This window comes from Microtus oregoni, unplaced genomic scaffold (genome assembly GCF_018167655.1).
Source record: "Microtus oregoni isolate MIOR12 unplaced genomic scaffold, Mior012 000071F_ref0000514, whole genome shotgun sequence".
NCBI classification, from domain to species: Eukaryota; Metazoa; Chordata; class Mammalia; order Rodentia; family Cricetidae; genus Microtus; species Microtus oregoni.
Window position 1 is genome coordinate 550,910 of NW_024543978.1, and position 15,133 is coordinate 566,042.

Here is a 15,133-nt window from a genome sequence, read left to right on the forward strand (position 1 = left end):
AGCCTCGCAACAGAGCGTGTAATCCTGAACTTCACTCTCATTGGAGAGCTGTTACAGAGGCTGCAGGGCCTCCTGTGATAGTGGTGAACCCCATTTTCCTGGGTTTACCAGGGCCTGCTGCAGTCACCACAACCCTTTAAAAGAAATGTTCCAGAAAGTCAAATTTCCATGATTGTGTGTTCAGAGCTCATACAAAGAAGTCAGGAGAGACCATATGGGTTGCTAAGTTCAAAGAACATTAAACAAGGCATGAAAGTAAGAACAAAATACCCATGGAAACAAAAGACAGGGCTATTCAAAGAGGGGCTTTCAGGCTAGACTGCCTGACCAAAGTCCCCGGAGCCCTCTGTTGGAAAAGGTTAAGGAGGGCCAACATGTAATTGGAACTGACACCTGACATTTCCTGCAAGGAACCTTTTTTCATCTCCTTGGGCTAACAGCCTTTCTAGGGTTCTGACCCTGTCTACAAAGTAAGGAAGAATTGTGTAAAGTTGAAGACCAAACTAAGGCCAGGGCAGAGCAGTTACAGTGAGGACAGCACTGATCTGAACTTGAGCAGCTGGCTGAGGTGCCTGTAGGGCGCAGGCCCCTCTTGAGTATTCCTGTTATGTTAGGTTAGAAGAGGGCAGGATTGGAAAATATTTGGGGTCTATCTTCTGTAGCTTAAGTCCTAAGCTCCTATAGTCTCACTCCATGCCAGTGCCAGATGGTGCTGTAAAAGCTAAGAACTCCCATGCTCAAGCTCATGGGGAAAGTACACATACACACATAAGTACCCCGGCTTCCAGTGTGGTTAGGCTGGACAATTTCATATAGATAAGTCCTGGAACCTCCCATAAGGGCTTTGAGGCTTGGCTGGTGAAGGATGAAGGATCAATTTAGAAGCTGGCTGGACACAGAACACTGCAGGTCTGCAAGATGGGATCTTCCCAGATAGCTGTCCTCCCGTGTTTTCATTTTTTGAGACAAGGTTTCTCTGTGTAGCCCTGGACCAGGCTGGCCTCAAACTCAAAGACAGCCTCCCAAGTGCTGGGATTAAAAGTGTGTGCCACCATTATCTGGCATTGCTTCTCTCTTTTTCAAGGCAGAGTCTGTAGCTTTGGCTGCCCTGGAACTGTACCAGGATACTTAGCGAGGCATGAACACCATCCTGTCAATTGGTTTTATTGAACAGCCCTGGGCGCTCAAAATGTCCGGCAAGAAGGCATCTAGCAGACCCACCCATCATGCCCTGAGGTTTCAGATCCATTAGATGGTAAAGACTTGCAGTGGATCAGCCAGTTGTCACATCACTGGGGCTTCGGCCAGAAGACCTGAGTAATGCTCTGCTTCCTGTTAACAGCACCGCAAGCTGGACACACTCTAGAGGCCTGTAGAGATACCTGCTAGGCACTGCAGCCGGCCAAGTGCACACCCTAGGCCCCCAGCCCACTACCTGGGGAGATGCCGGATGGGCTGGAGAGGGTCAGACCCCAACCTGGAGTTGCAGTTGCCAACAGGCCCAGCAGCGGCAGAGGTCACAGGAGGGGCACTGGAAAAGCGCTGTGTCTTCAGTTGCACAGGCTGGGCACACAAACACTGCTGCAGGAGGTCTGAGTGAGCACAGTCCCAGGGCCCTGCCATAACCAGCAGTCCCTGTTGCCCCTATGGCTTACTCCGATCAGGCCTCATAAGCTTCACTGGGGTAGAACCATCAGACTTCACACTCTGGACTGGCCTCTGTCTAAGGAAGGATGAGATCTTACTCTGGGTCTTCTCAGGTTTCTTGGACACTGAAGGACCTACAGACAGCAATGTAAGAAGCATGTGTTTCCCTCCTGTTCGCTCCTGAGTGTGAGGGCCACAGTGTGACACGGCAAGGGTGGAGGGAGTCATCAAGGGGGCCCTCACCTGCTTTTGTGTCCTCGGAGAGCTCAGAAGGTCCAGTTGTGCTCTCTTCCCTGGGACCTGGTAGCTCCAAGCCCTTGCTTGTGGTTGGCAAGCCCATAAGGTCCACACAGGTCTGCCGAAACTGGGGCTTGTGGTGGGGACGCACAAACATGCCAAACCCTGCGGGGAACTTTTGTTTAGGCTCTGCACTTCTTACATACAGTCCCTACACCGCCCTCTCTCTAGAACCTATGCCTCACATTCAAGGACTACATACTCTGTAGCAGGGATAAGTGTTCAGGTTTTGCAGTAGTCAGTGCAGCCACCACAGCCAGCACCTTGCCCAGGTCATCATCCTGTTTGTATGCCCTCAGAGCTGCCATAAGCTGGCTGCAGTCTGTAGGTCCCAGAGCCTTGCGGATGTCGGATAGGTAGGCACTCACAGCAGGCTGGCCAGGTTTCTCTACTGTATACCCCACTTTTGGACAATTGCTGAGGTCTCCTGGTGAGAGAGAAGTTACTGGGAGTCCCTCCCCATTCCGCTTCCTCCCAGATATCCCTGTAGAGTCTGTCAGCTGCTCAGGACAAATGGGTTTAAGAATCAAACAGTCCAATGCAACTCTTCACGGATTTTTAAGTCCCACATGAGGTCTTTAGTACCTTTAGGAGGCAGATGGGCAGACAGGTGAGGCCTCCCCTGGTTCAGGTGCTCCCCAGGATCCAGCTGTCTACCTATACCTTCAGACAAAGTTGGTTTAGTTTCTTGACACTCTCCTTCTTGGAGAAATATGCTCCTAAGACTAGACCTCACACTCCTCAGACAGGAAAGGGATCACATCACAGACCCACCCAACTGGCTCTGAGGGCCCAGACAATGGCTCCAACTCAGGAGCCTAAGTACAGACATTAGGAACCTCACCAAAAGGTGAATTTCCCCCAATCGAATAAAGTCCCTCTGCCACACCTGCCCTGCAGCAAGCACTGGAACAGGCACTGCCTCTGTGCAGGGGCCAGCTCAGCTATTCAGTCAGGACAGAAGTAGGACAGGTACCCAGCTGCCAAGACTCTAGCATGAATTCCCCAGGGGAAGATCTCTTGGATGCCTAGGCTAGGAGTTCATCCAACAAATACTGCTATTGTTGGGCAACAGAATCAGAATCAGCTTGGCTGATCTAGGCAAGCAAAACCCTAGGGATGTCTACTATGCCCATCTCAGGTGTAAACTGCCCTGCAAATCTAAGATTGAGGGTCTAGCCTGGGGCCTTGCTCACTGGTGGGGTCCGCAGCTGACTGTGCTTGTTCTCGGAAGGGAAGGCCATGCTTTGGCTGGTAGCCACAGCGTTGGCCTGTCAGCTGGAAGCAGATGTCTTCAAACTGCTGCTTGTGGTGAGGTCGTACAAACTGGTAGAAGCCTGTAAAGAATAGATGTCTGAGTTTATGGGCTCCATGCACTGTGACTGATGGGCTTGGGGCTCTGCGGACCATGGCCTGCCCACCAGGACCTTTCTCTAGGAAACAGAGACAACCCTGGGCCCTAGTAGCCTTCAGAACCAGTTCCACCCCACCACTGTGGTGTTAGCCCTATAGCAGAATTTTGAAGGTGAGGGTACCTTTAAATAGAGTGTGCTTCTTAGGGTCTTCAGCAAAGAGGCTGATGAGAGAAGCCACTAGGGCTTCAAAGTCATCAGAACCCTTATAATGCTGTAGGGTCTGGGTAAAGGTGTTGAAGTTGGCTTGGCTCAATGCTTGCTTCACTGCTACCATGAACAGTTTGGCTCTGTCTTCTTGTGTGCCAGCCACTGGTTTCTCCTGCAAGACAAATGATCAAAAGTCCTATCAGAGTCAGTCCTTCCCTCTTGCCTTGGAGGCACGACAGAGTCTAGGGCCAGGAGATAACGACCTGCATTCAGGCTACTGCCTGTGAACCATCTACTGGGACAAGAAGCGGAGAGGGCTGCTGGAGACCAAAGTCCAGCTCTGGTGTGTGGTGAAGCTTAGGCCCATCTCAAACCTCACCGAAGGACCCAGGAAACTATAGGAGCCTGTGTAGCTTGCTGCCCCACAACACATGTTTGGAGAACACTTCTCAACAGGTTCAACCCTAGGTCTGCACATCTCAGACCTGCAGAGAACTTGTAAACCAAGGCAGCTCCCACGCCTACCGTTTGCTTAGGCCCTTCCCAGATAGTCTACTTCATGATACATCATCCTTCCTGGGCTCTGTCTGATTCTTCTCACAAGCAGGATAAGGACAAAAGCCACCACACTTGGGGATTTCCAGCAGACAAGGGGCTAATGGCTCAGGCTATAACTTTTCACCAGAAACTAGGAACACTGCACCTCCTCATACAGATAATTCAGTGTCCATACTCAGGAAGAGCCAGTGCCAAGCCATTCTGCTCTTATAGTAGAGGAAACCACGACCTCAAATAACCCTCAAATAAAATGGGCCTAAGGGTCAGGCCGGATTCCAGCAGAAAAAGACAAAGATCTCTTGAGCAGGGCTGGAAAAGTTTCTTGAGCAGGGTGAGCATTGCACATGCCTGTAATCACAACACCTGGGAGGTGGAGGCAGGAGGATCAGGAGTTAAAAGTCATTCTTGGTTACATAGTGAGTTCAAGGCCAGCCTTTTTGTGACCCTCTAAAAACTAAAAAACACAGGGGAAAGAAGGGTTGTCCTCTTAAAGAATGGCAAATTAGAGTCCCTAGGTTATCAACATCATGGCCATTCAAATCTAATCACACCCTCTGCTTGGTTGGGGCAATGGGCACCAGAGGCAAAATTCCCACATATGCCTACAAGCAGTTAGCTTGGCTGCAGGAGTGGCTGACATACCGGATGACTGACCAGCCTGACCTTTCTCCTTCCTCCTCTCTGCTCAACAGACGGCCTCTTCTCACATCGGAGAGACAGGGTGGAGGAGCCAGGGGCCTGAGGGAAATACAGATGTGGTCCCAAACCAAACCCAGAGTTCCCAAAGCACCTGTGATATCCTTTTGGGTCTCCAGGATCCTTGCCTGTGTCTGGAAGAGAAGGATGAAGGGAGGGTTCTCATCCCTAACCCTGGTGGCAGTGCTGAGATCCTGTCCCTTTTATGCCCTGCCACTTGCCTTTGTTGTTTGCAGGTAGCAGTGAGAGCCACAGGAAGGACAGGTTGTGGTAACTGACTGTCCGAGCAGGGATGGAGGGAAGAGCTCCAAGTCAGACCTAGGAACTCAAAGGCTTTTGGGCAAAGGCCTCCAAGGAAAAGGAGCTCGAGACTCCATTCACACAACACAGGATGGAAGAAGAAAGGTCAGCTTTGGGCACAGCAGGGGGCAGGATGTGCTAGATTTGGGGCGAACTGTGCCAGACTGATACCCCAAAGATACGGTGGTGGCATCATGGAAGACAGGGCCTGGGGAATAAGGCATGGTACAGCAGAGGTGCTGAAATCTCTCACTTGCCCAGCTGTGTGCTGGAAAGGGCCATATTCGTGCCAGGCACCCTCACCCTGCCTCATACCTGCTCCTTCTCAGATGTCTCAGCCTTCTGGTCATTGTACTCTAAGGCAGCTAGCAGCCCCACGGGCCTCTGCTGGGCAGAAACTGGCTGCTGCTCATACTCCACACACAGGCTGCTCTCAGAGTCTCCAGAAGTCGACAATCCTAAAGAAATGTGTTGACAGAATGCTTACCAAGAAGCAAGGATACTGTCTGTCATGTGTGGTTTATACCCAACCCAGCACACCTATGGGCCTCAGGCTGGGCACATGCACATCCAAGCTCATGGCTTTCCTGGTGGAGAGAAGAGGGCTGGACAATGTAGCCTCCTTGACAGCAGATTCTCTCTCACTTACACTCGAGGTCATAGCCTGGTGAACTGGCAAAGGCATCTGTAGAATTATAAGGTGAGAAGGCTTACATCCATTGCTCCTCAGAGAAGGGACCCCAGCAAGTCAACTGGGCATTTGGAGCTCACAGTTTTCTGAGCAACACGGAAGAACTGGGCTACATCTCGGATGACATGGCCAAAGTTGTCATACACCTTGAGGTAAGGGCGCACCCAGGAGGGCAGCTGGGCCCTGGCATCAGCATAGGCGAACCTGGAGGGTGAATACATGGTAATCAGCTCAGGTCCTCTACCACACAGACGAAAGGCCATCCCTGCCCCTACGGCCACTACACTCAAGCCACAAAGTGAAGGACTAGTATTTGCTGGCAGGGCCAGAAAGGTTGCTATAGGCCTCACACAGGGGAAAGAGAGTCTAGGGTCTAGAAAGTAGGATATGCGGGTGGCCACAGAGCCCTCCTGTACCTGTGGTCACATAGGAAGATGGCCCCATAGTCATGGCGGTGGCGGATAACCCTCCCAATTGCCTGGTTTACAGCCCTGGATGCCTGTTGCTGGTACCATTCCTGGCCAGAGAGGCACTAAAAAGGAAAGAATTTTGGTTATTAGGGTCCTTGATCCCCAAAGTTCCCTGCTCACCCAGAACTGTGGTATCTCACCTGAGCTCCAGCTCCACTCCGGGCTCTCAACTCATCCAAGAACTGCATCTTGAGGATAACACGGGGATCCATTCGTGGGGGATATGGGAGGCCCGTGACAATCACGCCACGACCGTTCATGTCTGAGAAGTCCAGCCCTTCACTGGCCTAGAACATAGGAAATAGGCTCTCCTCTCCCCTGATGGTCTCCACCTCGGCTTAGGGTGTCAAAGGAGACTGCTTGTTCATTTCCCAGCCACCCAGCTATGAATAATCACACAGAAGCTGTATTAATTACAACATTGATTGGCCAATAGCTTAGGCATATTTCTAGCCAATTCTTACATCTTAAATTAACCCATTTCTATTAATCTGTGAATCACTACGAGGCTGTGGCCTACCAGTAAAGTTGCAGGGCGTTTGTCTCCTTCGGCAGCTACATGGTGTCTCCTTGGCCCCACCTACTCTCTCCATATCTCTGTTTAGATTTCCTGCCTGTCTTTATTCTGCCCTGCCATAGGCTGAAGATAAAGCACATATAAATACTATAAGTGTAAGTCTTGTTTGTTATATGTAATTTTACTATGTTAAAGTTAAAACCCTCCTTTTTATTTAGACAGAATAGATGATGTGGGATTCCCCTCTGTATGGTATGAATATGTTTTATTACCATTGGTATTTTGTTTGTTTGGTTTGGGGTTTTTTTTGTGGTTTTTTTTTTGTTGTTGTTGTTGTTGTTTGTTTTTTTGAGACAGGGTTTCTTTGTAGCTTTGGAGCCTGTCCTGGAACTAGCTTTTGTAGACCAGGCTGACCTCGAACTCACAAAGATCCACTTGCCTCTGCCTCCAGAGTGCTGGGATTAAAGGTGTGCACCACCACCACCGGGCTCTTACCATTGGTTATTAAAGAAGTTGTTTCAGCCAGTGGTTTGGTAGCGTACTGCCAGGTGGGAAATCCAAACAGAGATATTGAGAGAAAGTAGACAAAGTCAAGGAGACGCCATGTAGCTGCCAAAGGAGAAAGATACCAGCCGCCAACCAGAACCTTACTGGTAGGCCACAACCTCGTGGTGATTCACAGATTAACAGAAATGGGCTAACTTAAGATGCAAGAGTTGGAAATATGCATAAGCTATTGGCCGTGTTGTAATTAATACAGTTTCTTCTGTGTGATTCTTTGGGTCTGAGCAGCCAGGAAAAGAATGCACAGTCTCTGCCAACATGGGGGTCTACCCATGTCCTAACCCTTTCAGCCACCGATCCCAGGTACTACATGGACAAGTGGTGTGGGAGGTCCTTCTGTCTATGTGTTGCTTTTATTGGTTAATGAATAAAGAGCTGGTTTGAGCCTATGGCAAGAGCAGACACTAGGCTGTATGCTGGGAGAAAGAGGATGGAGTCAGGAGATAGACGCTGGGAACTTTACCAGGTAAACCACAGCAACATGGCATGGCATGCGATACACAGATTAATATAAATGGATTAAATTAACATGTAAAGAGTTAGCCAATAAGAAGCTAGAGCTAATGGGCCAAGCAGTGATTTAATTAATACGGTTTCTGTGTGATTATTTCAGGTCTAAGCTAGCAGGATGGCTGGGAGCCAACAAGCGGCCTCCTTCTACAGTCAAGTAGAAGTTCCAACACAGCTGGGCCCATGTCAATTCTGCCACTCAGAACCTCCTGCCTAACTCTGGCCTTGGCTATTAGTGCCCAGTAGGGCCCTTATTAGGGCTCATTACTAACTTACTTTACTGGATGTAAGACCCAAGGCAGGAGTCTTGTTTTAGCCTACGCAAGGAAAACAGGTAGGAATGAAGATGACCTGCAGAGACCTCACCTTTCCCCGGCACACGGCTAAGAACGTGGCTCCACTAGACCCAGGGGAAGCAACTTGCTGGTAGTAGGCATCAATGACCTAGATGAAAAGGGTGGCCAGCCAAGTTTAGTTTCCTGTCCTTCTCAAGTGATACCCAAATCTTATTTTCTGAGAAGGATGGACTCAGCTGGGTGGGACACAAGGGTTCTGAAAGCATTTTCATGATCCCATCACTAGAGAGGCACACCCAACACCCAGAGCCTGCCCAGAGTTTCCAGAAAACACAGGGAACCCCAAGGACTCAGGCAGGAAGACGAGCTGCCATTATCTACATGCCAGACCATAGCAGGGGCTTACTAAGAGGTAACACAGCCCAGAACAGCCTGGAGCCAGCCAGAGAGGCAAGCACAACCTGACTCCTAGTTTGTCACAGACCTCTGAGAAGCTGCCTTTGTTCCTGGGTTCCACAAACAGAGGCTTCAGCACCTCCAGCTTCTTGGCCAAGTCTTGTGCCTGTGGATGAAAAGCCAGGATGTGAACGGACAGGTGAGGGCAGTGGCCACAGCCTATATCATGGCTCTGCCCAACTACCTTGCCCAGTCATACTGGGAGCGCCATCTCTCAGGAATATATGTAAGGGAACGCACCCGCCAAAACTCCAGGCTCTTCTCCATGACAGGGTAGGAAGGGAAGAAGACCAGAAGCCCATGGGGCACCACACGAGCGATATTGCCTGGAAGTGTCACAGCTGTGGTTTAGGCAAAGCTTAGAAGATGGCTGAGGACCCTGTTGGTTCTCAGAAATGGAAACTGGGGAGTACCAGGTCCCTAAACCCCATGGGATGGGATAGCGTAGAGGGTCTAGGACCAGACCAACTATGAACAGGGTTTCCTAAGGAAGGAACAAAGAATTGTATGAAGTAGTACTTACCCAGAGCCTTTCCCAAGGAAGATAAGCACTCATTGGAAAACCTGTACAATAGAGGTTACTGCCATGAGAGACCTAGATCTCAGTAATCCACAACACTACAGAAAGGCCCCCAAATCAGCAGTCCTCCTTACCTTTTGTCATAGGCAGAGCTCAGCTGGACACCATCAGGGCCTCTGGGGATAACCCCCACCCAGAGCTGGTTCCTATCAATGATGTGGGGGTTCTCTAGACAGACAGGAAATGGTCTGGGAATGGCCGGAAGAAACAGATAATAAAAAGACCCGAGGTCTGAGACCCTTCAGGACGCTGGCCCACAGGAAGCCCTGGCATATATAGGCCAACATCCCTACCCCCATCCACCAGGTTCCAGCCAGAGGTGGTTCATACATCTGCATCTCCAGAGCGAAGGAGGACAGGGGAGCCAGTGTGCCACTGGTGAGGATGAGGGTGCGGACTCCTTGGCAGACAAGTTCACGCATGCTGTGGCTGGGACTGAAGCACCAGTAGCTCAGCACCTTCCCTGCAGGAGAATTAGGTATAAAGATAAGACTGGGGTCCACCGTCCTCATCTACTGTGTTGAGAGAGCAAGCTACCTACAGCCGCATAGGTACACAATCAGGACAAAAGCCAAGGTCTGAGCTGGGGCCTGAGCCTAGCCTATAATCTAGTCCCTCTCAGGGGTCCAGAAAGCAAGAAGAGGTTGACCCAGGATACTGGCAGATACAAAGACATCTGTAGAAACCATGACATGTGGCACTGGACTTGGGAATTACTCTGCCAAAATTACACAGGAGGGAAAAACATCCAAACTCTTGACATTTAAACATAACTGCTAAAAAGGGAATCAAATTCCCAGACTCTGGTCACATCGGCAACAGGCAAGGTCACTGACTAGATCCACACTGCTCATTCCCAGTGGTCTCTGAAGTTCCAAAAATTAAAACACCACAACTTAAGAGTCACTGAAGGGAAAGGTAGGTGCCATCAGAGACGATTTCCTTCCTAGGTTGGAACTTGGCCTGCTTGAACTTGAGGCTGTCAAAAACCTCAATGAACTCATTGCCCATAAACACCCTCCAGGGAAGGAGGTGAGAAATCACCCCCAGAACCTGAGCACCACCAGCTTCCAGAGGCATCGCTATCATGAAGGATAGTTTCCGCTTGGAAATGGGTACTTTGTACAGTAGGGAGGCCCCTGGGGGTAGAATCACACCAGAGCTCCTACTCAACACTCAACACCTCTACCCTTTCTTCTCTCTAGGCCAGAACAACTTAAACAACAGCATCCACACAAGCTCCACTGGACTGCTTCTGCTAAGGCTGCAGCCTGTAAGTTACAAAGCAGCCTTAGGATGTAGTGGCATGCACTTGGGAGGCAGCGGTGGCAGATCTCTGTGAGTTCAAGGCCAGCCAGGGCTACACAGAGAAACTTTGTTTCAAAAAACCAAAATAGATAAGTAAATAAATAAACAAAATTCATAGAAGTGTGCCCTAAGCCAAGGAGGGAAGGCCTTGCCGGGCCCTGGTTCTGCCACTGCCCCACGAGGTGACTCTGGATAGGCAACAGTGCTTTCAGCTCCCCCCAGGTCTCTGGCCGTCGGCGGTCACAGTGTACAGGACTCCATGGTGGTCACAGTGTACAGGACTCCGTGTATGATGGTCACAGTGTACAGGACTCCATGGTGGTCACAGTGTACAGGACTCCGTGTATGATGGTACTAGTATGCATAGGCTGGGCAGAGTAGAAAACTTCCTACAGTGCAAGTTTGTACCTTGTTTCCTAGATGCAGTGGTGCTCCAGGCATCTGACCGCTGAGCTGCCCTCCGGTGGCTGGTTTCAGGGTGTATGTGTACCTAGAAGGACACACATACATATATGCCCACCCAAGTCCTAGACAACACCCCCACAGGTCCGAGACCTCTATACTAATACACATCCTGGAAGCTGCTCTTACCTTGTAAGAATGTGAGATACCCAGCCCCACCAAAGAACCAGGGCTGCCTTCAGGAGGGTCCACACTGAACACAATCTGAAAGGCAAGACAGCATAGCAAGATCCCAAGTACCTTCATGCTGAGATGGAAACTAAGGTCTCTTAGCCCAGCAAACAAGAGCCCGAGGCTACTTCACCTTGCTCTAAGTCCACCCTCTAACTCAATGTTCAGGGGCCTCATTTGCCCAACCATGAAACTAGGCAACAGACCCAGGCTGAGGGGAAGTAGTTTATCCCTCCTGTACCCCCCTTAAAATGGCTCCAGAGCTCTCTTGGGGTTCTCCTACTGGGAGCCACTTGCACATATAAGGAATGCAGCAGCCTATACAGCCCTTACTAACTCAATTCACTCTTCTTTAGTACCTCCTGGTACTCCAGATTAATCTAGAAGCTCAACATTCAAAGTTGACCTCCCCAAATCCATCTGACTGGGAACATACAGAATCAGAACTCACCACAACAAATGAAAATAAACAGTAAAGCAACATGACAACAGCAACAAGAGATCAAAGAGCAGAAGAGCTGAATAAAAGCAGACATCGGCCACCTGTGCCCTTTTTTTTTTTTTTTTTTTTGGTTTTTCGAGACAGGGTTTCTCTGTGGTTTTGGAGCCTGTCCTGGAACTAGCTCTTGTAGACCAGGATGGTCTCGAACTCACAGAGATCTGCCTGCCTCTGCCTCCCGAGTGCTGGGATTAAAGGCGTGTGCCACCATCGCCTGGCCCACGTGTGCCCTTTAAAGGAATGGTGGATAGATGTCCAGTCCCTATACAAACCCACAGAATTCTACAGAAGATTTCAAAAACCAAAGGAAACCAAAGGCATGGGTTAGGCAGCATGAGCAGGAGCAACAAAGCCTCCGGCAGCAAGGAAACCTTTTCATCAAGTCTACCAAAAGACAGAAAAGGCAGGTAGAAGATATAAGATACGCCTATCATCTGAGGTGAGCACACAGGACTTACAAAGCCTACAAATCAGTGAGAAACACAGCCATATCAAAGAAGCACATCACAGTGAAAAACCACATCCACAGGTAATAGAAGTAAATAAGAGACAGGTGGAAGTGTTACTCATGGTTCTGACTTCCCTCAAGAGGACCTCTTTACATAGACCTTGCAAAGGTAGCTTCCCAATGACCTTCCTAATAGGTAGACCCTCCTTCACTGTCTCCCTGTTGCCTCCGGCTAATCCGACAACCCCAAACTCTTATCCAGGGGTATGCTGTGAGGAGAAGCCCCTCACTGCCTGTGTGAGAAGCTCCAGGCACTGTGTTCCACCCACTGTCCACTGGACCTATTGTTGGCTGTGGAAGGAACCATTGTGCCAATCTCTGTATCTCTAGTAGCTCCAGGGAGGACTGGCTTCCCACTTAGGCCAGGTGAACAGGGCCCCGTGTTCTCTCAGAACATACCTGTGTCTACCTAGACTCCTGAGTTGCCTTCATCATTCTCATCACCATCTGAAGGGATGAAGTGGTTTAACTCATTCCTTCCTGGGCCTTGCATGGGGAATTTAGAAACACACACAACAATGTAAACTGACCACATGAGGGAAGAGCAGGGCTCCCTGACCCCATGGAACTCATGTATTTCTCCAAGAATCCACAACACAAAAATCTAAATTTAAAGAACAAAAGACGTCTCAGACTAACACATCAACCGGTCCTAAAACACCAGACAGGTTTGTGGGAGATAAAGAGAAAAAGAATCAACAAGAATCCCAGGAGACTAAGACTGGTTCTGCAACCCAAGCACGGTGGGGTGGTTAAGAGGAAGTGTCACTCCATAGTGTGAGTGCCCGTGTTCACTCATGTGTGAGCGTTCAAAAGTGTGAATGTGGTCTCGACAGACGCCTGAGAGAGACGCCATGCCCCGCTCCCGGGATGAAGCTCCGACCCAGGATGGACTAGGCTAGAATCTCCCCGGTAAGCGCACCTTGGGGTGCTACACACAGATGATTAGAAATGGGCTAAATTAATATGTGAGAATTAGCCTAGAAGAGAATGGGCCAAGCAGTGTTTAAATGAATACAGTTTGTGTGTTGTTATTTCGGGTAAAGCTAGCCATGCGGGCGGCTGGGGTGCTGGGGACGCAGCCCCGCCGCTCTTATTACTACAATTGGCGCCCAGACGTGATGGACTAAATCCACTTAAAAACCTGAGAAGGCTTAAAAATAAGGGAGAGAGAGTTTAACACAGATTTTTGCTGTTTGTTGGTGGCGTGCTGTAGAGAGATTTCCTGATTCGGCAACAGTAGCAGAAAAAACGCTGTGTCATTTTAAAGCGCGACTTCCTGGGGCTGTGCCGCCATTGCGATCTCTGTCTGGCTCCTGCGGGAGACAGAGCTTTTGAATAGAGCATTTGGAGTAAAGTGCTACGATTTGTTTGATGGCAACTAGACTCGCTGTGTTCTCGGGTCTGCTCTGCTTGCTAGAGGCAAGCAAGCGCCTCATCTAAGAGAGGTTTCCTGACTCAGCTTTAGCTGCAAAACCCTGCAGCTCATTAAGAGGTCCTGCCACGAAACACTTAAATGGTGTTGACGAAAAGCTGAACGCATGCTTTTCGGTTTTCAGCAGCAGCAGGAAAAAACCTGTGTTGTTTTAAAATGCCGGTTTTCTGGGCCATCCTGCCAGGGCAAACTCTGACTGTTTGAGGCAGGAGGGCCGGCTACTGAGAGAGGACTTGAGTGTTGTCTGTTGTAGCTCACTTGCTGGCAAGGACCTTGAAATGCCATACAGTTGTGGCAGTAAACATGGCTACAGCCTGTATATCCGCCATGAGGCTGGAAAGCTAAGGAATGGACTGGATCTAGCTGGCAAAGCCACGCCTTTAGTCCTACTGAGATTGCTTGGTAAATTAAAGATTCATGTGGTCAGAAAAAGAGAGATATACAGTAAAGAGAGATTCAAAGACAGAGAAAATTTCTGAATGGTTTAAAGTGTGTTAAAAATATATGCAGACTAAAATTTAAAGTTCTTAAAGTAAAAAAAAAAAAAAGGAAGAGAGTTGTTGTGTGAGGTAGCACACGCCTTTAATCCCAGTGCCTAGAAGGCAGAGACAAACAGATCTCTGTGAGTTCAAGGTATAGTAGCTTACACCTTTAATCCCAATGCCTGGGAGGCAGAGTCAGGCAGATCTCTGAGAGTTCAAAAACAGCCTGGTCTACAGAGTTACTTCAGGTCAAAGATACAGAGAATCTGTCTCAAAAAGCAAAGAGTTAAGTAAAAATAAACAAAATAGAGGTTAAAACAAAGCTGCACAAAGATGGAAAATACACAGAGAATTTTGATACTGTATGCTATTATGCTCTCTTTAAATTATTTAAATGCTGAGGAAGGAGCAACAGATGCTAAAAGATATTTATTTATAAATGCTGCTGAACTAATCCAACATAGATATTTTGATGCCTTGACTTTGAAATTTGGATCTAAGGACATGATGCTTTGGAAAGGACTTTCTTATTTTGTTTTCACAGAGGATGAGACGCTGTTCATTTCTTCTATTCCGATGTGGTATGATGGACCACGCCCTCCTGAAGGGTTGGTGTGAACGCCTTCAAAAAATTGCTTCGCTCAACTGCCAACTGAGATGAAACTAGCACACAGGTTATACCATGAAAGACCTAATTAACGACGCCCCCATTCAGCAGGAAGCAGTTTGGAGAGAAAAAACTGCGCCCATGTTCCCAAATATGGTTTATAAACGTTCTTTAACATTTAAAGGGGGATATGATATAGATATGAATAATTTGTATTAGTATAGATTTTGCTTTATTGATAGAGATTTAAGGTCAATTTTGTTATATGTATATGCATATTTCTGCTATTAAGATATTGTGATTGTGTAGTTCATTAAATAATGTAATGTATAATTAAGAAATATAGGTTAATGGATAATCATCAGTAATAGTCAAGCTTGTAGTCACGTTAGTTAGATTTTTCTAGATATATAGGGATACATTTCAGTTAGATAGACATTCTTCATATCTCTCAAAGGCTGCAGAATATGGCATTTAAAATATTTTAATAACTTAGGACTTTTCATGACTATGAGAC

At 48.5% G+C, this 15,133-nt stretch overlaps 1 protein-coding gene across 6 annotated transcripts in view; it reads right to left on the bottom strand.

Annotated features, from left to right (window-relative positions):
* Nucleotides 1-792: 792 nt before the first annotated feature.
* Nucleotides 793-15,133, bottom strand: part of Rtel1 (regulator of telomere elongation helicase 1) — a 40,022-nt gene continuing 25,681 nt past the window's right edge. For 3 of the 6 annotated variants that reach the window (XM_041641817.1, XM_041641818.1, XM_041641819.1), the window contains 22 exons: nucleotides 11,044-11,118; nucleotides 10,861-10,942; nucleotides 9,475-9,607; nucleotides 9,219-9,332; nucleotides 9,088-9,128; nucleotides 8,805-8,890; nucleotides 8,593-8,670; nucleotides 8,179-8,256; nucleotides 6,362-6,508; nucleotides 6,168-6,283; nucleotides 5,832-5,955; nucleotides 5,601-5,745; nucleotides 5,376-5,518; nucleotides 4,707-4,802; nucleotides 3,480-3,678; nucleotides 3,141-3,281; nucleotides 2,530-2,607; nucleotides 2,147-2,371; nucleotides 1,891-2,049; nucleotides 1,656-1,781; nucleotides 1,478-1,581; nucleotides 857-1,370 (listed from right to left, as the gene is read on the bottom strand). In XM_041641817.1, coding sequence (XP_041497751.1) covers nucleotides 1,290-1,370; nucleotides 1,478-1,581; nucleotides 1,656-1,781; nucleotides 1,891-2,049; nucleotides 2,147-2,371; nucleotides 2,530-2,607; nucleotides 3,141-3,281; nucleotides 3,480-3,678; nucleotides 4,707-4,802; nucleotides 5,376-5,518; nucleotides 5,601-5,745; nucleotides 5,832-5,955; nucleotides 6,168-6,283; nucleotides 6,362-6,508; nucleotides 8,179-8,256; nucleotides 8,593-8,670; nucleotides 8,805-8,890; nucleotides 9,088-9,128; nucleotides 9,219-9,332; nucleotides 9,475-9,607; nucleotides 10,861-10,942; nucleotides 11,044-11,118 — 2,571 coding nt within the window. In that variant the 3' untranslated portion in view covers nucleotides 857-1,289. Of the gene's footprint in view, nucleotides 1,371-1,477; nucleotides 1,582-1,655; nucleotides 1,782-1,890; nucleotides 2,050-2,146; nucleotides 2,372-2,529; nucleotides 2,608-3,140; nucleotides 3,282-3,479; nucleotides 3,679-4,706; nucleotides 4,803-5,375; nucleotides 5,519-5,600; nucleotides 5,746-5,831; nucleotides 5,956-6,167; nucleotides 6,284-6,361; nucleotides 6,509-8,178; nucleotides 8,257-8,592; nucleotides 8,671-8,804; nucleotides 8,891-9,087; nucleotides 9,129-9,218; nucleotides 9,333-9,474; nucleotides 9,608-10,860; nucleotides 10,943-11,043; nucleotides 11,119-15,133 lie in introns of all 6 variants that reach the window. The other 3 variants (XM_041641816.1, XM_041641814.1, XM_041641813.1) reach the window with 3 other exon arrangements.